This window comes from Rhagoletis pomonella, unplaced genomic scaffold, assembly GCF_013731165.1.
Source record: "Rhagoletis pomonella isolate Grant_MI unplaced genomic scaffold, Rhpom_1.0 Rhpom_scaffold_00008, whole genome shotgun sequence".
NCBI classification, from domain to species: domain Eukaryota; kingdom Metazoa; phylum Arthropoda; class Insecta; order Diptera; family Tephritidae; genus Rhagoletis; species Rhagoletis pomonella.
In genome coordinates, this window is record NW_023458562.1 from 8,273,872 (window position 1) to 8,293,387 (window position 19,516).

The 19,516-nt window shown below is 37.7% G+C and overlaps 1 protein-coding gene across 1 annotated transcript; it reads left to right on the forward strand.

Annotated features, from left to right (window-relative positions):
• The first annotated feature begins 3,473 nt into the window (after window positions 1-3,473).
• On the forward strand, window positions 3,474-8,907 carry LOC118745058 (autism susceptibility gene 2 protein-like). The gene is made up of 3 exons (XM_036478595.1): window positions 3,474-3,537; window positions 7,871-8,484; window positions 8,557-8,907. Exons 1-3 carry the CDS (start codon window positions 3,474-3,476, stop codon window positions 8,905-8,907), a joined length of 1,029 nt encoding a protein of 342 aa, XP_036334488.1.
• Window positions 8,908-19,516: the final 10,609 nt, after the last annotated feature.

Below are 19,516 nucleotides of genomic sequence, written 5' to 3' on the forward strand. Positions count from 1 at the left end.
TATTAGAAATGCCATGGTGTCCTTTTTTTATTTTAGAAGCAGGTAATAGGTTAATCTTCGCTGTCACGATAGTAACATCCGTTACGTTGTCTCTGTATAGTTTTTGCCTGTAGGTAAAAGTCGGTGATTTTTGTCCTGGTGGTACTTTGTGGTGTGTTCGGAGCAATAACCACGCCCACCTCCGATATAACGGTAATTTTCAGAAATACGAACACTGCGATATTTTAGTAACTACATAAGATTATTCACTCAAAATTGATATTTACAACAATTTTTAGACGAAAAATAAGAATACTATAAATTTTTTGAAAATGGGCGTAGCCACGCCCACTTATGGTTACATGTGCATATCTTGGTAACCGCTGCACCAATTTCTTCCACACTTCGCACGGTCGTTGGCCTTGGTAAAGCATACCAAATGGCCGAAAATTGTTAAAATCGGACAATAACCACGCCCACATCGCATATAACGGTAATTTAGATAAATACGAAATCTTCGATAAATCAGTAAATATTAGTGCTAATTTATTCAAAATTGATGCTTGCAAAAATTCTTTACCAAGAAATCCGTTTATGATAAAATTTTGGAAAATGGGAGTGGCACCGCCCACTTATGATCACACATATGTATCTCGGTAACCGTTCTACCAATTTTTACCAAACTCGGTATTTTTATTGTGATTGCCACATTAAAGCCAAGCACTGAAAATTATTGAAATCGGATCAAAATAACGGCCGCTTTTCATATAACGGTAAATTTCAGAAATGCTTGAATATTCAATATCTTGAAATTTAAGGACGCTAATTTACTCAAAATTGATACACCCCGGCTTACCATGTAGCGGTAGCTTTCGGAAAGGTGAAAAACATGTATGTAATACTTGCGCCGGGTATTTAATGTTCGGCTCCGCCCGAACTTAGACTTTCTTACTTGTTTTATTTTGAAATCAAAAAATCGCTCAAAGCGCTCAAAGTTTTCCATGTACTTTTATATGGAAAAAATAAATTTTTTCGTAGAAATGGTATACAATTATTGAAATTCAATATTATTCGATCTTGGTTCTCTTCAGGAGACTTTCAATAATAATACCCAATTGTTTATTTAACCATTTATTAATACTAACGATTTTTTATTGGTCGCCCCATTGCATTTTTCGAGGTTTTTTTGCGTTTTTGGCGGACCTATAAATTATAGTTGCAATGAAAAAATGGTTAAGTAAACAATTGGGTATTATTACTGGGAATCTCCTGCAGATAAACTGAGTTTTCTGGTAGAAAAATATTAATTTTTAACTATTCTATACCATTTCTACGAAAAGTTGTTTTTTTCCCCATATAAAATACATACATGGAAAACTTTAGGCATTTTGAGCGACCTCTTAATATTTTTTGATTTCAAAATAAAAAATAAGGGTATATTTTTTCGGTATAGAACAATCCTAGGGCGTGAGAGCATAAAAATTCCGACTTTTGAGATGGACATTTTGCGTACTGGCATATTGTTACCGCCACAAGGCAGCTCCCCTGTCAAATGCGGTTTCTATACCCTCGTTAATACTACTTATACATATTGTCACCTTACTTTTTGCTACCAAAAGTCGACCTACCTAATGTACCAAAACAAGTGCCATTACCAGTGCCCAACAACAACAATACACAAGGGCCAACCAAATAAACAAATATAAGCACAAAAAGGAAGTGACAAAAAAATTGCAACCGGCTGACTCAGTGGAGACGGCGGGGTTGCTGGTGGGGAACACAACAAAACTAGGTGTTACAATCAGAGGACCGAAATTATGATATGTAACAACAACAACCATATATGGAACGGCACCAACTATTAATATGTATCAATCTACCGACTAGAAGGTTACGAACCCACTCGCAATACCACCTAATCTGCCGGGGGTAACTTTAACCCGCCAAGTGACTCGGCTCTGGGTGCGGGATGCTAAAGGGAAGGGATAGGGAACACAATAGGGAAAAACTACCGACAACTCTACTAGCCAACTACAGGCAGCAACACAAATGATAATTCTGCATGGTCGGGGTGTGCGTCGACCACTGGGTGCTTCTGCGGTGCTACGCCGCCCAAATCCGCCACCGACACTGCCGACTACTTTATCTAGCGCCTCGACTGGCGCCACTTCTTGTTTTGCCTGCTCGCCCGCAGTCTAAGCGCCTCTCCTGGCACTTATACAAAACCACGTAAACAACCTCGGTACCGCGTGTGGTACTAGATCACTCGATAAATAATACACTTTAGAATAAACAAATCCGCACACAATAGGGATGTTTCCCTGATCAATGCTCACTTAGTTCTGCCCCGGCGCGCAGCTAAAAGTTGGGCCGCTACCTACGTGCCGGTCCACAAAACCATCGGGCCTCAGTGCTGGTGTTGTTGTTGCCCGATCAATTGGCGCCGGCCGGTTAATTCTTAAAACGAATAGGGCGCTTTGGCGGTCGCCACCATGACCAGTTCACTTGCTAAAATCGAGAAAATGAGGAAACTCGTACAAAATCTACTTTTTATTAAGGTATAAGTTCTTGAGCGGTCAGACCTCGGGGTTTTAAGAGATTTATTTGTGGGTTCTGAGGAAAATAAGGTCAGGTATTAAAATATTGTGCCAGTTACCAAATGTGAGCAAAAAAGGCTGCTGTAACTGAATTTCGCGTATTTAAAAAAAAAAAACGTGAATTTTCTTGTGGTAGTCATTGAGCGGTACTTATTTAACATTCAGAAGAAGAATCCTAGGTTAAAGGACAACGTGCTACTTATCATTACTGAAAAATCTTCTTGAGAAAACGCGTAATCAGTGCGTAATTTTTTACTTAATATTGGTTTTTTCGTTGAGCACCACCAATTAAGGGCAAAACAAATCATAAGCCCTGGTGTAATATTTTATGTTTGTGTATTTGGGTCTGTGTAAAAAATGCTCACCTCTAAAGATTATTTGAGTGGTCAGTACTGGATAATCCTTGCTGATATAAATGCGAATGGTTTGTTTGTTACGCTTTCACGCATTAACTACCTCAGCCCAACATAAAAGATAGGGTCTCTTTTATCTCGATTAAAAAAAGGGGTTTGGCACCTGCCATACAAAACGAAATTTTCATACCACATACCTCTGGAAGTATTTGCGGTAGAGTACTGGAACTTGGTATGGAGATATATGTATGCGAGTTACTTCAACCTTGAAAATCTAACTTGGCCGGGCTGATAGAAAACAATTTTGAAAATATGGTTTAGTTAGAGTAGCAATTAAAAAATATTAGTTACGCGGATTATAATAGTTGCATTCGTTTATTTTTCCAGCAATAATTCTCCAGCAGATAGATTCTGGTGAATTACCGTCTGATCTCTCACAAATAGAAAAATATTCAAAATAGTAAACGAACAGAAAACTATCAAAAACCTGTAAGTTTCAGTTGGCAGCTTGTTTAAATTCAAAATCAAAAGTGCAATAAGGAACATGCGAGATTTTAAAAAGCTGGGCATAGTGTGTTCTCCAGGCACATTCCGTAGAGTCCAAAATGGTAAGTACTCAAAAATTTGTATTTGAAACGTATTGGCTATTGCCTTTATTTGTTAAAACCAAGGAATGAAACCGATTCAAAATAACGTTCCGGTTTGGGTTTCGGTTTTGCCAAGTGTTTCGGTTTTGGTTTCGTTCTTCAAAATTTATTTGGGTTTTGGTTTCGGTTTCGTTCCGGTTTCGGTTTTTCACAGAAATTTTGTTGATATTATTTAAATCACAATGTCTTAAACGTTGAGGAAATAAAATCGAAAATTACAGTTCACTGATAATATCAACACTAGGTTCTTTCCCTAACAATCCGGACCGGATTTGGTAATTAGAGAATAAGAGAAACATTTTCTTTCAAAAATGGAACAAAGTTCAGAAGTACGGAAACGCAAAAACCCACATTTCGTGCCCACAAGTCGAGAAACAGTGATTCACGTTGTTCTTGTTTTTGTCACTTATGCCATGTTCTGACCGACATCGGAAACATGTTTTCGTTGCTAAAACTTTTTTTTTTCGATTATTTATCGAAGTGGAAGTCATATTTTATCATCTTTAATACGCCATTTTGGATTTATTGTTAATTGCCTGGCCAAAGCAAAATAAGAATGAAAGTTAAAGGTTGTAAATGAAAAGAAAATGAAGGAAAAATGTTTTGGTTGTCGGTCAGAACATGGTATTAAATGCAAACACTTGGAAATTGAATTTTGGTTTCACAAGTTTTATTTTAAGTACATAGATTGAAAATACATCAACAGGCCATTCACTTTTCCTTAAAAGCACCAGGTAAATGCAGGCAACATGTAAACACAATACAGCTGATATGCACTTTGACACTTTATCCATTTTTACTCGGAGAAAATTTCGGGCTATTTCGGGCAGGAAGAAGAATACACTTACGATCGAATACGCTCGAATTTTCGCTCTCTATTACCCATTTTGTTGAGTACAGGCATGATTTCTGGGCTATTTTGGGCACACGCGGGATCTCGCATTGCGTACGGGAAAGAAGCTACTTAAATATAATTAATCGATTATCGATTCACAACAACAAAGTCATCAGCAGATTTTTGCGAAAAGTTACCTTGCCATACTTATTTACTACTTAACAAGAATTTTAGCAAAATGTTGCTGATTTTGGTTAAATAAATCATTTATTTCTAAGAAATTTGTATTTATTATTTTTGTAAATTTCTGGAAACCGATTGAAACCTGTGATTGAAATGGTTTCGGTATCGTTCCTTTTCAGGTCAAGATAACGGTTACGGTTTCGGTTTCGGTTTTGAAGAACGAAACGGTTTTAAACGGTTACGGTTTCGGTTTGGGTTTCGGTTTCATTCATTGGTTAAAACTATAGATGTGGACTACCGAGCAAAAATGGCAAGTGAGCTTGCCGGCGACGAAATGTTTGGGGAAATTGTTCTTTCCCAAATTATTTCCGACGGAGTGGCTGATGAGCCACAGGTTGTTCAAGGAGGGGATGTAGGGGATATTCTTCCGAGTTGTAGCCAGGATGAACCGGAGGTTGTTCAAGAAAGTGTGATGAAGTACACTTTATTCCAAATAGTAACCAGGCGAACTCGGTCAAACACTAACATATGTGTAAGTGCCAATCTATTATTATTATCAACCAGGAGAACAAGGCTCAGTGGCTTGATGCACCCACAAAACTACTTATTTCATTGGTGAAGTTGGGAGGAGTGCCAGCCTTCGGAGAAAAAAGCATTAGCAATGAACTTTGTGCTAAGGGCTACGTTTTCAGTGCTGCACAATTGGAATCGAAATTTTTCGGGTTGGAGCGCCGCTACAAAAACACCCAAATTAATAATACTAAAACCGGCAGAGCAAGGCAAACTTGCCCTTTTCAAGCGTAAGGCTTGCAAAATTCTATTTTGACATTTTTATTATAATCAATCGAATCTTTGGGTATAATTGCAGTGATCTGGACGGCCTTTTTAAAGAAAAGGCATCGATTCATCCAAGCTGTGTAGTCGACAATGAGACTGAAATTATTTCTGAAACCGCTAAAGATATGGGTGCATTTTTTGAGCCCTTGACATCTATAATAGGTATTAACGAATTGAAAGATATGTACATAAAGTGGGAAGCAAAACTGAGTGCATGGCGATTTTTCTAAATATTTGCAAGGTTTTTAAATAATGTTATTTCTGTATAGAAACGTGGTTCATTCTCCATGAAAATCAAACTTTTAGTATTTGTACAGAGCTTAGAAAAATTCAACAAATTTTCATCAAACTTAAAAATCTTGCAAATATTTAAAAAAACACCGCCATGCGTTTCAGTTTGCTTTTGAATTCTTGAATTCATTAAAATACTTACCTATTCAAGAACAAACTGTAAATTCGTTTGATTTTTTTCAAGATTTGACATCTCGAACAGAGGTGCCACTTTTTGTTAATTTAAATAAATAGCGAATGTCAGCTGTTTAGTGTCGTTAAAGACAAATTAGTGAACCGATCAATTGTTACTGCAAGCAACAAGAATATTTAACTAACAACTCGTAAAATCGCGTCGTTAAAAGTTAGTTAATCGCACTTCTGATAAGATCTGGCATAAGCCTGCAACTTAGAGAACGAAACTATAAATATATCAATGGCGTTTAAATTTTTTTTAATTACTACGTTCACCCTTACGCATGTTCTACGCAGGTAAAGAAAATATTACAATTGTTTGAATTAAAATTTACTTCGCTAATATTCAGTGTGTTGCATGTTGTTCTGAAGTCAAATAACCAAAATTCAATAGTTGCCTGGCAGGATCACAGTAATTGATTGATGAAAAGTATTAACATCGAAAAAGTATGTTCCATCATGTCCTGAAATAAAACTTTCAAATTAAGAAAGCATTGAACATACTGATTCCTATAGATAGGACTTGTCCTCTTATCCTAGCAGAAGTCCTTGGCAGGCCGGCTTGAAAGGAGGGAATTTTTCCAAATATCACAGTGCGCTTGGATAAGGTTTAAACCATCCAATTTTTCTCCAAAATCTCATTCTGTCATCACTTGGTATGATTTGAGCTAACTAAGCTAAAAATCTTCGTCTTTCCATCGCAAATAATCGGCCCTATTATGGTTTTCGACGTCAAAAAATAGCCCTTATCAGTCTAAATCCGGTTTCGCTAATCACAGTAGTTTCGGGAGGAGCACCTTACTGCAAAAACGCTGTGGTCAGCGTTGGACTTGCGAGAGCTGTTTTTGACGAAAAAATTACCTCGACGTCAAGAACCATAAAAGGGCTGAATATTCATTTTACTGTAGTGCAAAAGTAGTTTTCTTGAGCTTTAAAATTAGCAAAAACCGCGAATACCCATGTTTTTAGCTATTTTCTGCGATGAGTCAACATACTCTCTTAAGCTTGTGAAAATCCATGTAAAAGTAGTATCCAAGCCGTTTTTGTGTATGTCAGAAGATATGACATTTAGAACTTTGAAAAATGAGAAACCAAAGTGTTTTCAAAGGGATATGTGCTCAATAACTTTGTTGGTTTACAAAAAATCGCAAAAAGAAAGAAAATATTTTTTGAACAAAACTTAATTTCCAATATATTGACGTAAGTTCCGTCTTATTCGCATGGTCCAAACCAGAAATATGTATAATGAACTGAACATGGAGATTTTAACTGCAGCTTCATAAAGACTGGACAATATTCTTGAAATATGGTCCTAACTATTATCTTGTAGGTCATTTCAAGCTCGAATAAAATCTTTTCCATGGTCATTATTTTCATGGGAATTTCTTTATCCTTCGAACATTTGGAAAAAGGGAACACCTTTACCTAAAATTATGCCCTTGACCAAGACTTTGCCAGTGACCTTGAATATTATCTCAAGCCCTTGTCGATGATACCTTTTGAGCATACGGTAAGTACGTATGTACAAAAATCCTTCGCTAGGGCAGGCACCTTGTCGTTGGTGCGGGGGCTTAGCTGCATCACCAACCAGCCCTCTTCTGGTTTGAGGTAACGCGGATGTGCAGACCTCCGCGCTACCTTCTCTCTAGACTTGGGCTGCTGGAGAACAGTGACTAAGAACTATCACCTCCTAATCCAGGGTGTTAAGCGACACCGCGCCTATTGGACGATTTGCAGCCAGGAGGCCGGCTGTATTTGAACGGCGGCTTTCCGACACCGGGCCGCATCGGCGAGTAACGGTGGCCTTACCGCGACAAGGGGCGCTGGTGCGGCGGACTTTTGGAGATCCCCTATGAAAATTTAGACCACTGAGCTCGCCTTGTCGAGAAGGTGGTCGTACGAACTAGATGATGACGAAAACAACAAAAAACAACTACCAAAATAAAAATAAAAAAAAATATTTGACCACAACAGCCACAACTACAGCAAGTACAGTAACAATAACAACCGCGGTTTCAAATGCGGTGGGTGCAACAGCAACACGCACAACAGAGGCACTGGAGACGCCAAGAGAGAGCAGCGTGCGGGAAGGCCCAAGAAGTTCTGGGCGGAAAGGCAGTTTCCTAGACCAGCTAACCGCCGAGGAGGCAGCGCTGTTCATCGAACATGTAAGGGACGATGACCAACCAGGAACCAGTGCAGATGCGCTACGTTGCATGGGCCAGAGCAAAACAGGTAGTTTTAATAACAGACATTTGACAGGAAATCACAATTTACCTGCCGAACTAGATCGGCCGCAACACCGGTCCGGCAGTTCTCTTTGCAGGTACAGAGAGACAGCAAGGTCAGACAGAAGCCACCGCACCGATGGTAGTCACCGCTCCAAGAACCGGTATCGCTCGGGTAGTCGGCGTCCCTCTACGAGTCGACACTGCTCAAAAAGCCGGCAGCGCTCCAAGAGCCGACGCCGCTCCGAAAGCGGTCACCGGGCGGAGAAGGAGAGACTCCATAGGTCGCACAGCAGTAGCGCCTCAGCAACGTTCGACGACTCCGAGTGGCAGAAGCAGAGTAGTAGGAAACACCGCAGGGCAAAGCCTCCTCCGATGTGCGGCTTCGCGAGGGCTTAAGCAGTTCCGGGGTTAAATGGTACCTCGGGCAAGGCAAGCCCTCAGTTGAAGCCAGAGCTATGGCAGAGGAATGAGGGACGTGAGAGACACAGAAAAGGCGACAAAGCCGCACCCGCCGATAGGTGGAAGAGCGGGCCCAACAAACAGGCACACTTACCCGCACCTGCTGAAAAGCAGAAGAGCGGGCCACAGCGACAACAGCAGCACCGACCCGCACCCGCTGAAAAGCGGAGAAGCGATGAACCACCAGGCTCCAACAAAAGAGGTAGCAACCAGGTCACTCCGCCAGAGACACCGGGCACCAAACGGCAGCGGGAGCAGCCACCCCCTCCGAACTCATGGTCTAGGAGCCTGGCCGGGGCGATCGAGCAAGGACAGGCATAGGGGGGTGCCACTCAGCAACCCAGCTATTCGGAAGCCCTCAAAAGCATTCGGGTAGCGGTGCTGCCTTGTGAGTACCCTGCTACTGCCCTGAGCTCGGAAGACCTAACCAGACTCCAGGATGCCATCATGGAAGAGGTTTTCAAAGGATGGTCGCACCCGCTGGTGTTCTGTGGGGTGTACTTAAGATCCGGTATGCTCCTGGTTGACTGCAGGGACGAGAGAACAGCAACCTGGCTGGTGAAGAAAGCACCGGAACTTGAGGGCTTGAAGGGACCCGAGATGTGCACGAAGAGGGGGAATGACATCCCTCCAGTACATAACATCACGGTGTTCCTGCCAAGGAGCGCCCATTTGCCAAAATGTTTTAATATTCTTATTTTTATACCCGAGCGCACTTGTGCACAAGGGTATTATAACTTTGTTCACATAACGGTTGTTTGTAACAGACAAAACGAATCGAGATAGATATAGACAAATGTATACATAAATGATCAGGATGAAAAGAGAAATCGATTAAGCGGTGACTGTCTGTCCGTCCGTCCTTCCGTCCGTCCGTCTGTGCACACGCTAACTCGAGTAAAAATTGAGATATCTTAACGAAACTTGGTACGTGAACTTCTTTTGGGCGTAGGACGGATGGCATTGAAAACGGGCGAAATCGGACAATAACCACGCCTACCTCCCATATAACGGTAATTTTCAGAAATACGAAAACTGCGATATTTTAGTAACTACTGAAGATTATTCACTCAAAATTGATATTTACAATAGCTTTTAGACAAAAATAAGAATATTATAAATTTTTGAAAAATGGGCGCAGCCACGCCCACTTATGGTTACATGTGTATATCTTGGCAACCTCTCCACCGATTTCTTCCAGACTTGGCATAGTTGTTAGTCCTGGTACAGCATACCAAATGGCTGAAAATTTTTAAAATCGGACACATCCCATATAACGGTAATTTCGAGAAATACAAAATCTTCAATAAATCAGTAAATATTAAAGGTAATTTATTCAAGATTGGTGGTTGCAACAATTATTTACCAAGAAATATGTTTATGATAAAATTTTGGAAAATGGGCGTGGCACCGCCCACTTGTGATCACATATATGTATCTCGCTAACCGTTCTAGCAATTTGTACCAAACTCGGTATGGTTATTGTGCTTGCCACATAAAAGCAAAACTTTAAAATTTATTGAAATCGAACTAAAATTACGGCCGCTTTCCATATAACGGTAAATTTCAAAAATGTTTGAAGCTGCAATATTTCGAAATTTAAGGACGCTAATTTACTCAAAATTGATACACCCCCGCTTACCATCTAGCGGTAGGTTTCGGAAAGGAGAAAATCATATATTTAATACTTGCGCCGGGTATTTAATGTTCGGCTCCGCCCGAACTTAGACTTTCTTACTTGTTCGTCTAAAACTCATTGTAAGTATCAATTTTGAGTGAATTATCTTTAGTAGTTACTAAAATATCGCAGGTAGGCGTGGTTATTGTCCGATTTCGCCCATTTTCAATACCATCCGTCCTACGCCCAAAAGAAGTCCACGTACCAAGTTTCGTTAAGATATCTCAATTTTTACTCGAGTTATCATGTGCAGAGACGGACGGACGGACAGACAGTCACCGCTTAATCGATTTCTCTTTTCATTCTGATCATTTATGTATACATTTGTCTATATCTATCTCGATTCGTTTTGTCTGTTACAAACAACCGTTATGTGAACAAAGTTATAATACCCTTGTGCACAAGTACGCTCGGGTACAAAAAAGCACTAAAATGGCACCAGGCACTAAGTAATTTTTTTTTGGCGTTTTAATTTTCAAAAAGCACTAAATCTAGTGCTTAAAGCACCAAGTTGGCAACTATGTCGCTGGGGATCTCCTCAAATTTTTGGGCTCTCTAGGATTAGATGAGGTACTGTAAACGGTTGAGGGCACAATAGACCTGTTGGTCGCAGTGCTACCACTATTAATTATCTATTTTATCTATCTATGTACAAAAATTAAACTGATAGTGAAATTGTGGCAATAAAAGTGAAGTGAAAAAAAACGTACCGTTATCTTTGGCTGTGGGAGCATTAGTAACTATATGGTAGATAGTTGTTCAACACTACGAATCACAGTTAATTTCAGGCCTTATATCTAATTTGGAGTTTTTTTTTTTTATTATTTTCGTCGATGTAGTAATAATAATAAATTGGCGCACACATATGTTAGTGTTTGGCCGAGCTTCTTCTCCTGAACGATTTCAAAAAATTGACTTTACACCTTTTCAAGCTTAGATAACGATATTACTTTGAAGAAGAAAACCAACTTAGCAAAGAGCTCAAAATCGTTGTAAAAATACGCTCTCAATAGCAAAACGTGCTAATATATAAAGGGTAATTTTTGACCCAAACAAGTAATATGTACTAAGATCAATAAAATAATATAAAAAACTCCAAATTAAATATAAGGGCTGAAATCAATAGTGATTCATAGTGTTAAATAACTTTTAGTATAAACGGAAAAAATACTATCAACTATGACCCTCCCTATAAGGAAGTAGGGTAAAAAATTCATTAACATATACAAATGTATGTACAATATTACAAATAGAGGGTCCTCCAATTCACGCCGCCTAAAAAACGGCAAATGGCTCTTATGAGGCCTTTTCATGGAAAAAATTTGCGATTGCCTGCCGAGCAGTGTCGCCAGTTTAGTTTTCCGGCTAGATTTAGCCGGTTGCGATCGCAAATAGCCGGAGAAAATTCGGTTTACCTTGCAGCCGATTTGTTAGCCGCTTTGCAAACAAAATTAGCCGTTTTTAGCCTATTTTGCTAGTTGCCTAATTTTCTTAAAATTCAAATATACACGTTTCCACTTCATCCTTCATATGACTATTTTGTTATTTATTGCAACACAAATATTTAAATAAAATTTGCATTTTTATTTCTATACATATATAAGTGAATACGCTCTGAATGTGTAATATTTTTTGAATAAAATCCAATAGATTTTTACATAAGAAAAATTTAGCTCTTTATTTTTTAAATGCGTATTTTAAGTATGTTTTTGATATTATTTGTACATTGCACAGTGGCCAATTTTTGGAAAACTCTGGCCAAAAGTCCAAAAAAAATTGGTGCATTCGTATGCATAACCACCTTATATTGTTAGGAGGGCTCTACTGCGTATCGTTATGAGACAACAAATCGATTCTCTTAAGACATTTAGTGTTACAGGAGATCGAAGTGACTGTTGCTAGAAATTCGCTCTAAACTTTTCGTAAATTAGAGTTTTTGTCGTTGTTAAAATCGTGGTATTATTTAAAAAAAAAATAACAGTTTTCAAGCATCCGCTCATGGACATTGTAATCTAGAGTATGTAAAACATGTTTTTTCATTGTCACGCCATCTAAAAACTGACGTAAGACGTAGATATTCACGGATTGATTTCTTTTTGTTTACTCACTATGATGGATTAGGAAAATAGTTACGAGAGTGGTCGAGATGGGCGGTCTAATTTTCTTTTTCATATATACTGAAGTTTTTCCCGTGATTCTTATTTTTTTTGTGTTTAAAAGATTTAAATTATGTAAAAAATTATTTCTGTCAAGATTTTGATGTTTTAAAGATTGGATGTTTGTAGAATTTAAATGATGTCAGAAAGTACTACTATATTAGAGTGCTCATCTATGGGCCTCTCATTATTGAATGCCAATTGGGCAACTTTCCGAAGCCGAAGAGTCAAGGAATAAGGATATTAAAAAATATCGCCGCTTGTATCTTCGGACCCTGTCATTTGAAGTTTACGTTTAAACCCACCAAAACAATATCATAAACTGTCGTCAGATGCCATTAAATTATTATCAACTGTTGTAAATGCGGATGCGGAATTGCCATCAGAAAATATAGATATGAGCTTGGATACTTCAGATGACTGCGAGTCTGACGGTGTATAAAATTGTTATCTTAAAAATATATTCCTGTACCAACAAATATGTATGTCTTGTTTATTCATTCATTCAGTATCCCGCAGTTCCCGTGTAAATTTGAACATCAAGATTTTTAGAAACAAACATTAAGACCACGTTAGTATTTGTCCGAGCTTCTCTTCCGATTTGTGGCGTGCGTCTTGATGTTGGCGCACAAAGGGGAGGGACCAACAGTTTTACGCCGAATCCGAACGGGGGTTTTATTTTTATGAGAAGCTGTTCTCATAAGTGAATACACTCGGGGGTTTTCCATTGCCTGCCGAAGGGGGACTTTATAACAAAAAACATGTTTGTTTCTTATTTTTTCATGTTGGTCGGAAACTGGGCTTGAACCCAGGCCCTGCGGAATGATAACGTATATTGCTAACCGCTACATCACATTATATAACAAAAAAGCAGAAAACATGACCTTTTATACTTAACTACCTTAGTTTGGCTAAAAATCTGATTATTTTAAGCGTACACAGCTGCCATTATCGATCCGCCATTTTGAATTTCGAAATTATTTGGTGAAACTTAAAACCAGCAACCAAAATAAAGACGAATACACAAGGTTTGATTACAATTGTACCACGCTTCGACCTTTGGCCAGCTTTTTCGAAAAATTGGCCACTGTGCATTGCAGAGATTTTTTAAATGCTTCAGTTGCTTGGTGTACCAAGGTGACTTATATATTCTGTTAGTAGTTTCGGATTAACGGCAGGGCCGAGACCCACGGCCACCACATTTGGAGCCCTCACATGTGATAACGATAGAACAAAAATTTTTTTTTCAGAGATTACGGAAAAGATGTCTTTTAGAAGATTTGACAGAACCATCAATATATCTTGCGTAGTTTAGCTTCTTATGGCTCTGATGAGATTCTCGACTCACCCAATAATGGAAATTTTCGTGGTACGCTGGAATTAATAGCTCAGAACGACCCCCGGGCATATCAAAGAATACGGAAATAAGAGACGAGGGCACGTGAATTACTTATCAACAACCTGCCAGGAAATAATAACATTGAGGGGTGAGAAAGTGCAGGCAGAAATAATAAACCGGATCAAAAAGACAAAATATTCGTACTAGTCCATCTCTGTTCATAAACGAGTCTGCCGGGGGCAGTCGTTTAATACTGCATGCAATATAAGCAGCAAGTACAAAAGAATTCAGACGAGCATTTCAAAAGAAAACAGGTGGTAAAAAGTCAATAATTTACGATACTGTTAAAATTAAAATATAATTTTTTTCCAATTAATTGTATGTAGTTACTAACACAAAAAGGGCCCCCACATCCTTAATGCGGTCCTGTCTGTTAAAATTGAATTAAAATTGGAACATGATGCAAACAATAGTCATAGACTTTTGTTTAAAAAAGTTCGAAACTATGGACCACATCTACGTTAGCGAAAAGACCATCCGAATCAAGCTCGGTTGTTAAGAGTCTCGAAGTTAAAAAAATTAAAATAAAACTTTACAGTACCACTTCCGGAAGAGGCAGTTATATAATTCATAGAACTCTATCTTTTCGGAAACCATCATACAATTTATAGCCAAAATACTCTGAAATGAAGAAGATAGGATTAAGCCAGGTTTCAATTAACATAAATACATCATAGATTTCAAGCGAACTAAGTAATTGTAAAAACATCGTTTGGTTTCGTTCTCTTACCAGAGACGTTGTGAAAGTAAATTCGAATTTGCTTTCTTGCTTGCTGATTTTCACCTAGATTTGTGGTTAAGTTGTTTTTTTTGGAATAAACCGAATAGGACGGACTTTTCCTTAGCCGGCAACAGCTCAACATTTAGTATTTTCTCATGCCACTCAGCCATCGATATGTATTTTCATGAACGTATGCCTAATACTTAAAGCGCAAAAAATTTTCTTAAACAACTCACCCACATCCTTATAGATGTTTTTATGTACATACATACTAGGGTTGTTGCGATTATTCGCATTCGCAACTGCGGAGCTCCCGCATTAATTTTAAGATTCGCATTCGCTTCCGCATTCGCAATAATCAATGCGGACCTTTTGCGGAAGCGAATGTTGTGCAAATGCACCGATAAAACGTAAACAAACCAAAAATGACAACTTGTAGCCAATATTTTTGCCTGTGGTGGTAGGAGTATTTGTGTAACAAAACTGGTCAAATGTCATATTTACCAACTTTGATAAAAAAATTAAGGAAGCTTACGAGGTTTACATGGTTACGAGGCATTTACGCGTTTATATGAATTGCCCTATTATGTCTTAAGCTATATAACCGAGCTATCAATGGGCAGTCATACAAGTTCCCACTTCTACTTGACCTTTGACGTACGTCAAAGAGAACATATCGAGCCCTAACCGCCAAATTAACGTACGCGACATTTTTTTCAAAATGAGGATTTAGATGCATTTCTGCATCAAAAAGAAGATTTTGAAAAAAATGGCGCTTACGTTATTTTGGCGGTTAGGGCTCGATATGTAGTCCTCTTAACAATATATATTTTTTTGTTTCCTGTGCTCTAAATACCTGCATTGGTTTCTTTCTTTACATTGGATCCTTGGCAAAAAACTTGTGTGTTAAAAATCCCCCTAGTCCCCCTACGTCTCCCTTCTTTGCTATTTAAATTCAAAGAGTAAGCTCCTTCTATATGGATATCCAGCAGAAATGATCAACGTCTGGCTATAAAGAGAATCGCTATAGGTCTGACCTTTAATAAGGTAAGAATTACGTAACTATCTGAGACCCTCATCATCCGTTATTCCAATGCTTATTCAAATGCTTATAAAAAAACGGGGTGCTTTAAAAAAAATAACAATATTCTGATCCGATTCGGCTGGCAGCCACGACTTTTAAAACAGAATTTTGTTCAAGATTTGCGTTCCATACCCACCTATTTAGCTGGCTATAAGCACAAATTTTTCAAACCAGTCGCAGAAGAAAGTATTAAACATGAATTACAAAAACTAAAATCAAAAAACGCTGATGAATTCCCCAAATTCAGAAACAGCCAAAGGAATAAGAATGATGAATCCTTTTTAAAACGCTTTAGAAAAACCTGGCACATCTGGTTTGGCTTGTAAGCGCTGTTTAAACCACGATCTAGCCATTATGCTAGATTCTAATTGGTTCATAAAAATACTCGACATCCGCATTCGCATCCGCGGATGTCTAAAATTCCACATTCGCAACATCCCTAATACACCCCTATACATGCATTTTGCACTGCGTGCTTTATGTTTGCATGCAACCTCAATTTGTTTAAGTAGTGCGAGTATCTCACTGAATACCTACTTAAGACCTGTCATATGTTTACTTACTTATGTTTAATACACTTATTTGTTGTTGTTTTTACTATTGCCATAAAAAAGTTTGATGTAATTTGTTTCGAGTATATTACTTTCTTATTTTCTTGTCGGCTGTCCTTGTCGTGGGCATTTTGTGCAGTACACATTGGTACGTCTGTGTGGGCAAGTAGAGTATGTATTTGAGAATATTAAGTTTAGCCCTCGCAGTTAAGCCCAGTTTACTTTCGTATGGCAAACGTTCTTTAAAAGTGTTTTAACTCAAACTTCCCGTTTATCAGTAAACGCAAACATTATTTATGAACTTATGTTAATTACATGGGAAAGATGGTTTATTTTTCAACAAGTTACAAAAACTGATTTAACTTATCTATGTTAACATATTTAGCGCATAATAATAGAAATGGCAAATTTTGAGTTAATACACTTTTGAAGAACCTGTGCGGTATGTCATTTCTTGTCAGGTCGAAAACGAGCCTATGTGCTCCGTCATGTACATGCTTAGATATCCAGATATCCTTGCAGTATGTGTGAATGTTGTAATTTTTGCCGTATCTAGTCCTTTGCGGCATTATTAGGTTTTTTTTTTTATTTTTTCTTGTTTCTCTGGTTTGTTGCGGCGCCGTTGTTGGCACCATTGAGCCACAGATTCGCTCATTTCAGCTAAAATTTCTTTATTACAGTCATCGTCGACACTTGAAGAGAGAAGAGAATAAAGGAAGTAAACTCGGGGTTTAGATGAGTGCTGTATTTATGCATTTAGTTGGAGAATATGGGGTTTCGTTTGGTGGCAGTGTTGACTTTGCAATGAATTGATAATAATGGAGAAAATAAGTAATGTAGATGAAATTGGTAAACACCTGCCAAAATTGTTTACGCAGCGGAGTGATAACAGTTGGGTTCTATTTTATATATACTATTTGTCTGCATTAGCAAGCAAATCATTTACTAATATTCTAAAGCCGGGGAAGTTGGTCAATTTGGATTCTCCAAGCAATTGTTTCTTGGAACTCTTAGTAAAATTTATATTACATGCAGACATAGGTATGCATGTACATATTTCTACATTAATAAAGAAATACCCTATCTAACATTTTTGTTTTTTTTTACAGAGTAGTGAAAAATAGGGATGGCAGCGATTAATCATTTGAATAAATAATCGATTATTTTTGTCCAATTAGTAGTTTTGTGTTTCATTAATCAATTAATTGTAAAATAATCGTAAAAATATTTTCAAGAAATACGAGTTCTGTAGATGTCTAAAATATCAAACAGCCGCAAGAATTGCTCAAGTTCAGAGCATACAATGGTGTAAATAAAGTTTCTGTATGATCTTTTTGGTGAGGATAAATATTTTTTCAGTAAGAAAATTTGTTTTAATAATTTTTTTTTTATGTCTAGAATGTACGCGACTATGTAAACCTATCCGCTAGCCTGAGTAGACGCAGACAAAAAAGTAAATTAAAACATTAGTTTCTGTACTTAAAGTCAAACTACTAATTTTCGTAAATGCATATACCCTGCAAACCAAAGTTCCCGAAATCTTAAGGAAATCGTTAGGAGTATCTCATTTCTGTAACGATTTTTTTACGAATCTTCAAAGAAAATTATATGAAGGGGTTGACACGAACTCGTAAAGAAATTTCTGTACGAAAAATAAAGAAAATTCTGGAAAAATTCTGAAAGATATTCTTCACATAGCAGCATTATTTTCGTTGCTTCACAGATTTTCTTCCGAAATTTCGTAAAAGAATGGAAAGGTGCGTAATTTATTTCATTTTAGAAAATTCGGCAAAAAATCGAATTAAATCTTAACGAATTCTTTAAAATTTCTTTACAATGCAGAATACTCTGAAAAAATGGTTTGCAGGGTATATATACGTATGTATGAATGTATATTTTAAAGAATATTAAATATTAATATCTTAAAACAGGGACCAAGAGCAAAATGTATGATCGAAACTAAATGTCGTTCTCGAAGTTTTGTTCCCAAAACCAAAAGGATAACAAAACTGACGAGAACGTTCTCACTGGCAATTATATAAGAACAAAACCCTATGGAACGTTCCCAGAGAGAACTAAATGCGAACAATACTTTCGGGAACATTTCTAGGAGAACAAAATGCTAACAAAAAAACGGGAGCAAAATTCTAAGGAACTTTCTCTCGAAGAACAATTTGGGAGCTAAAGTCCCAGAAACTTTCTTACAGAGAAGGAAAAAGGAACAAAACTTCTCTGAACTATGACTTTGAAATGTTTGAATATTAGAGTTAATCAAAAAAGAACTGAAAGATAGTTATGCAAATAAAGTTAACGAAAGACTTAAGGAACGAACTTTTCTTTCACAGAAAATGAAAAATTGTTCCATACATGGACAGTTAACTATAATGATAAGCGATCTAGAAGTTGAAATGATCCAGCTTTCCTCTGGCTTAGAATTAATATCCGTGATTCTCACTGAAAGACTTTTCCACCGAATACGCAGGCGCCCCTCTCATTCTTAAAGTAAAGTTTTCAAAACTTTTGTTCTCGCCTTGTTCCCTAGCATAGGCGTTCTTAAACTTTTAAGATGATGGAACCCTTACTAAACACCATTCATTTTAAGGAACCCCACATCAAATTACTAAAAATCAAAGGCAGTGCAATTTATATATGAATAAAAACTTTTACTAGAAATAGTATACATACTTTAAATTTTCATGTAAAGAAGGAAATTCTTTCACTGTTATTACTTAATTATTATATAAAATAGTATTTCGGTATAATGTCTGAAAGCTGTGTGCGCATTTCTGGGGTAGCATCTAATTTCGACCTGAATTGGTTTTTTGTATAAGTGTAAGCTGAAAATTCTGTTGACAGAGTACGTTGTGCAGTGGCGGATTTATCGTACAGGCAACATAGGCTGAAGCCTAGGGCGGTAGAATTAAGGGGCGGCAAAATTTAAGACAGCTAAATTAAAAGAAAAAAATTTATTTGGATTCAGCTGCACTTGAAATTGTGTTTGTGTCTGTAAAATATTATTAATGATTCATCTCATTCAATACAATTCAAAATTAGAATTACGCTGCAAATTTTTCCTTAGTATAGCAGTCGTTGAAATTTCCATTTAACTTTCATTCACGCGGCTTAGAAACCTGACGGCGCGCCTGCGCGTGACGCAAAGAAACAGCCGACACGCTGCCCCGAGAACGAGAATCATCTAAAAGGTTACCACACTTGACAACACTGCCGAAAAACGAGCGTGCATTTTCGAGAAAATTCTTGATTCCAAGCCCACCAGTTTTTCATAAGTGTATCATAACGTGAATAATCTGAAGGTCAGCTTCCGTCGTATGTCAAATTAG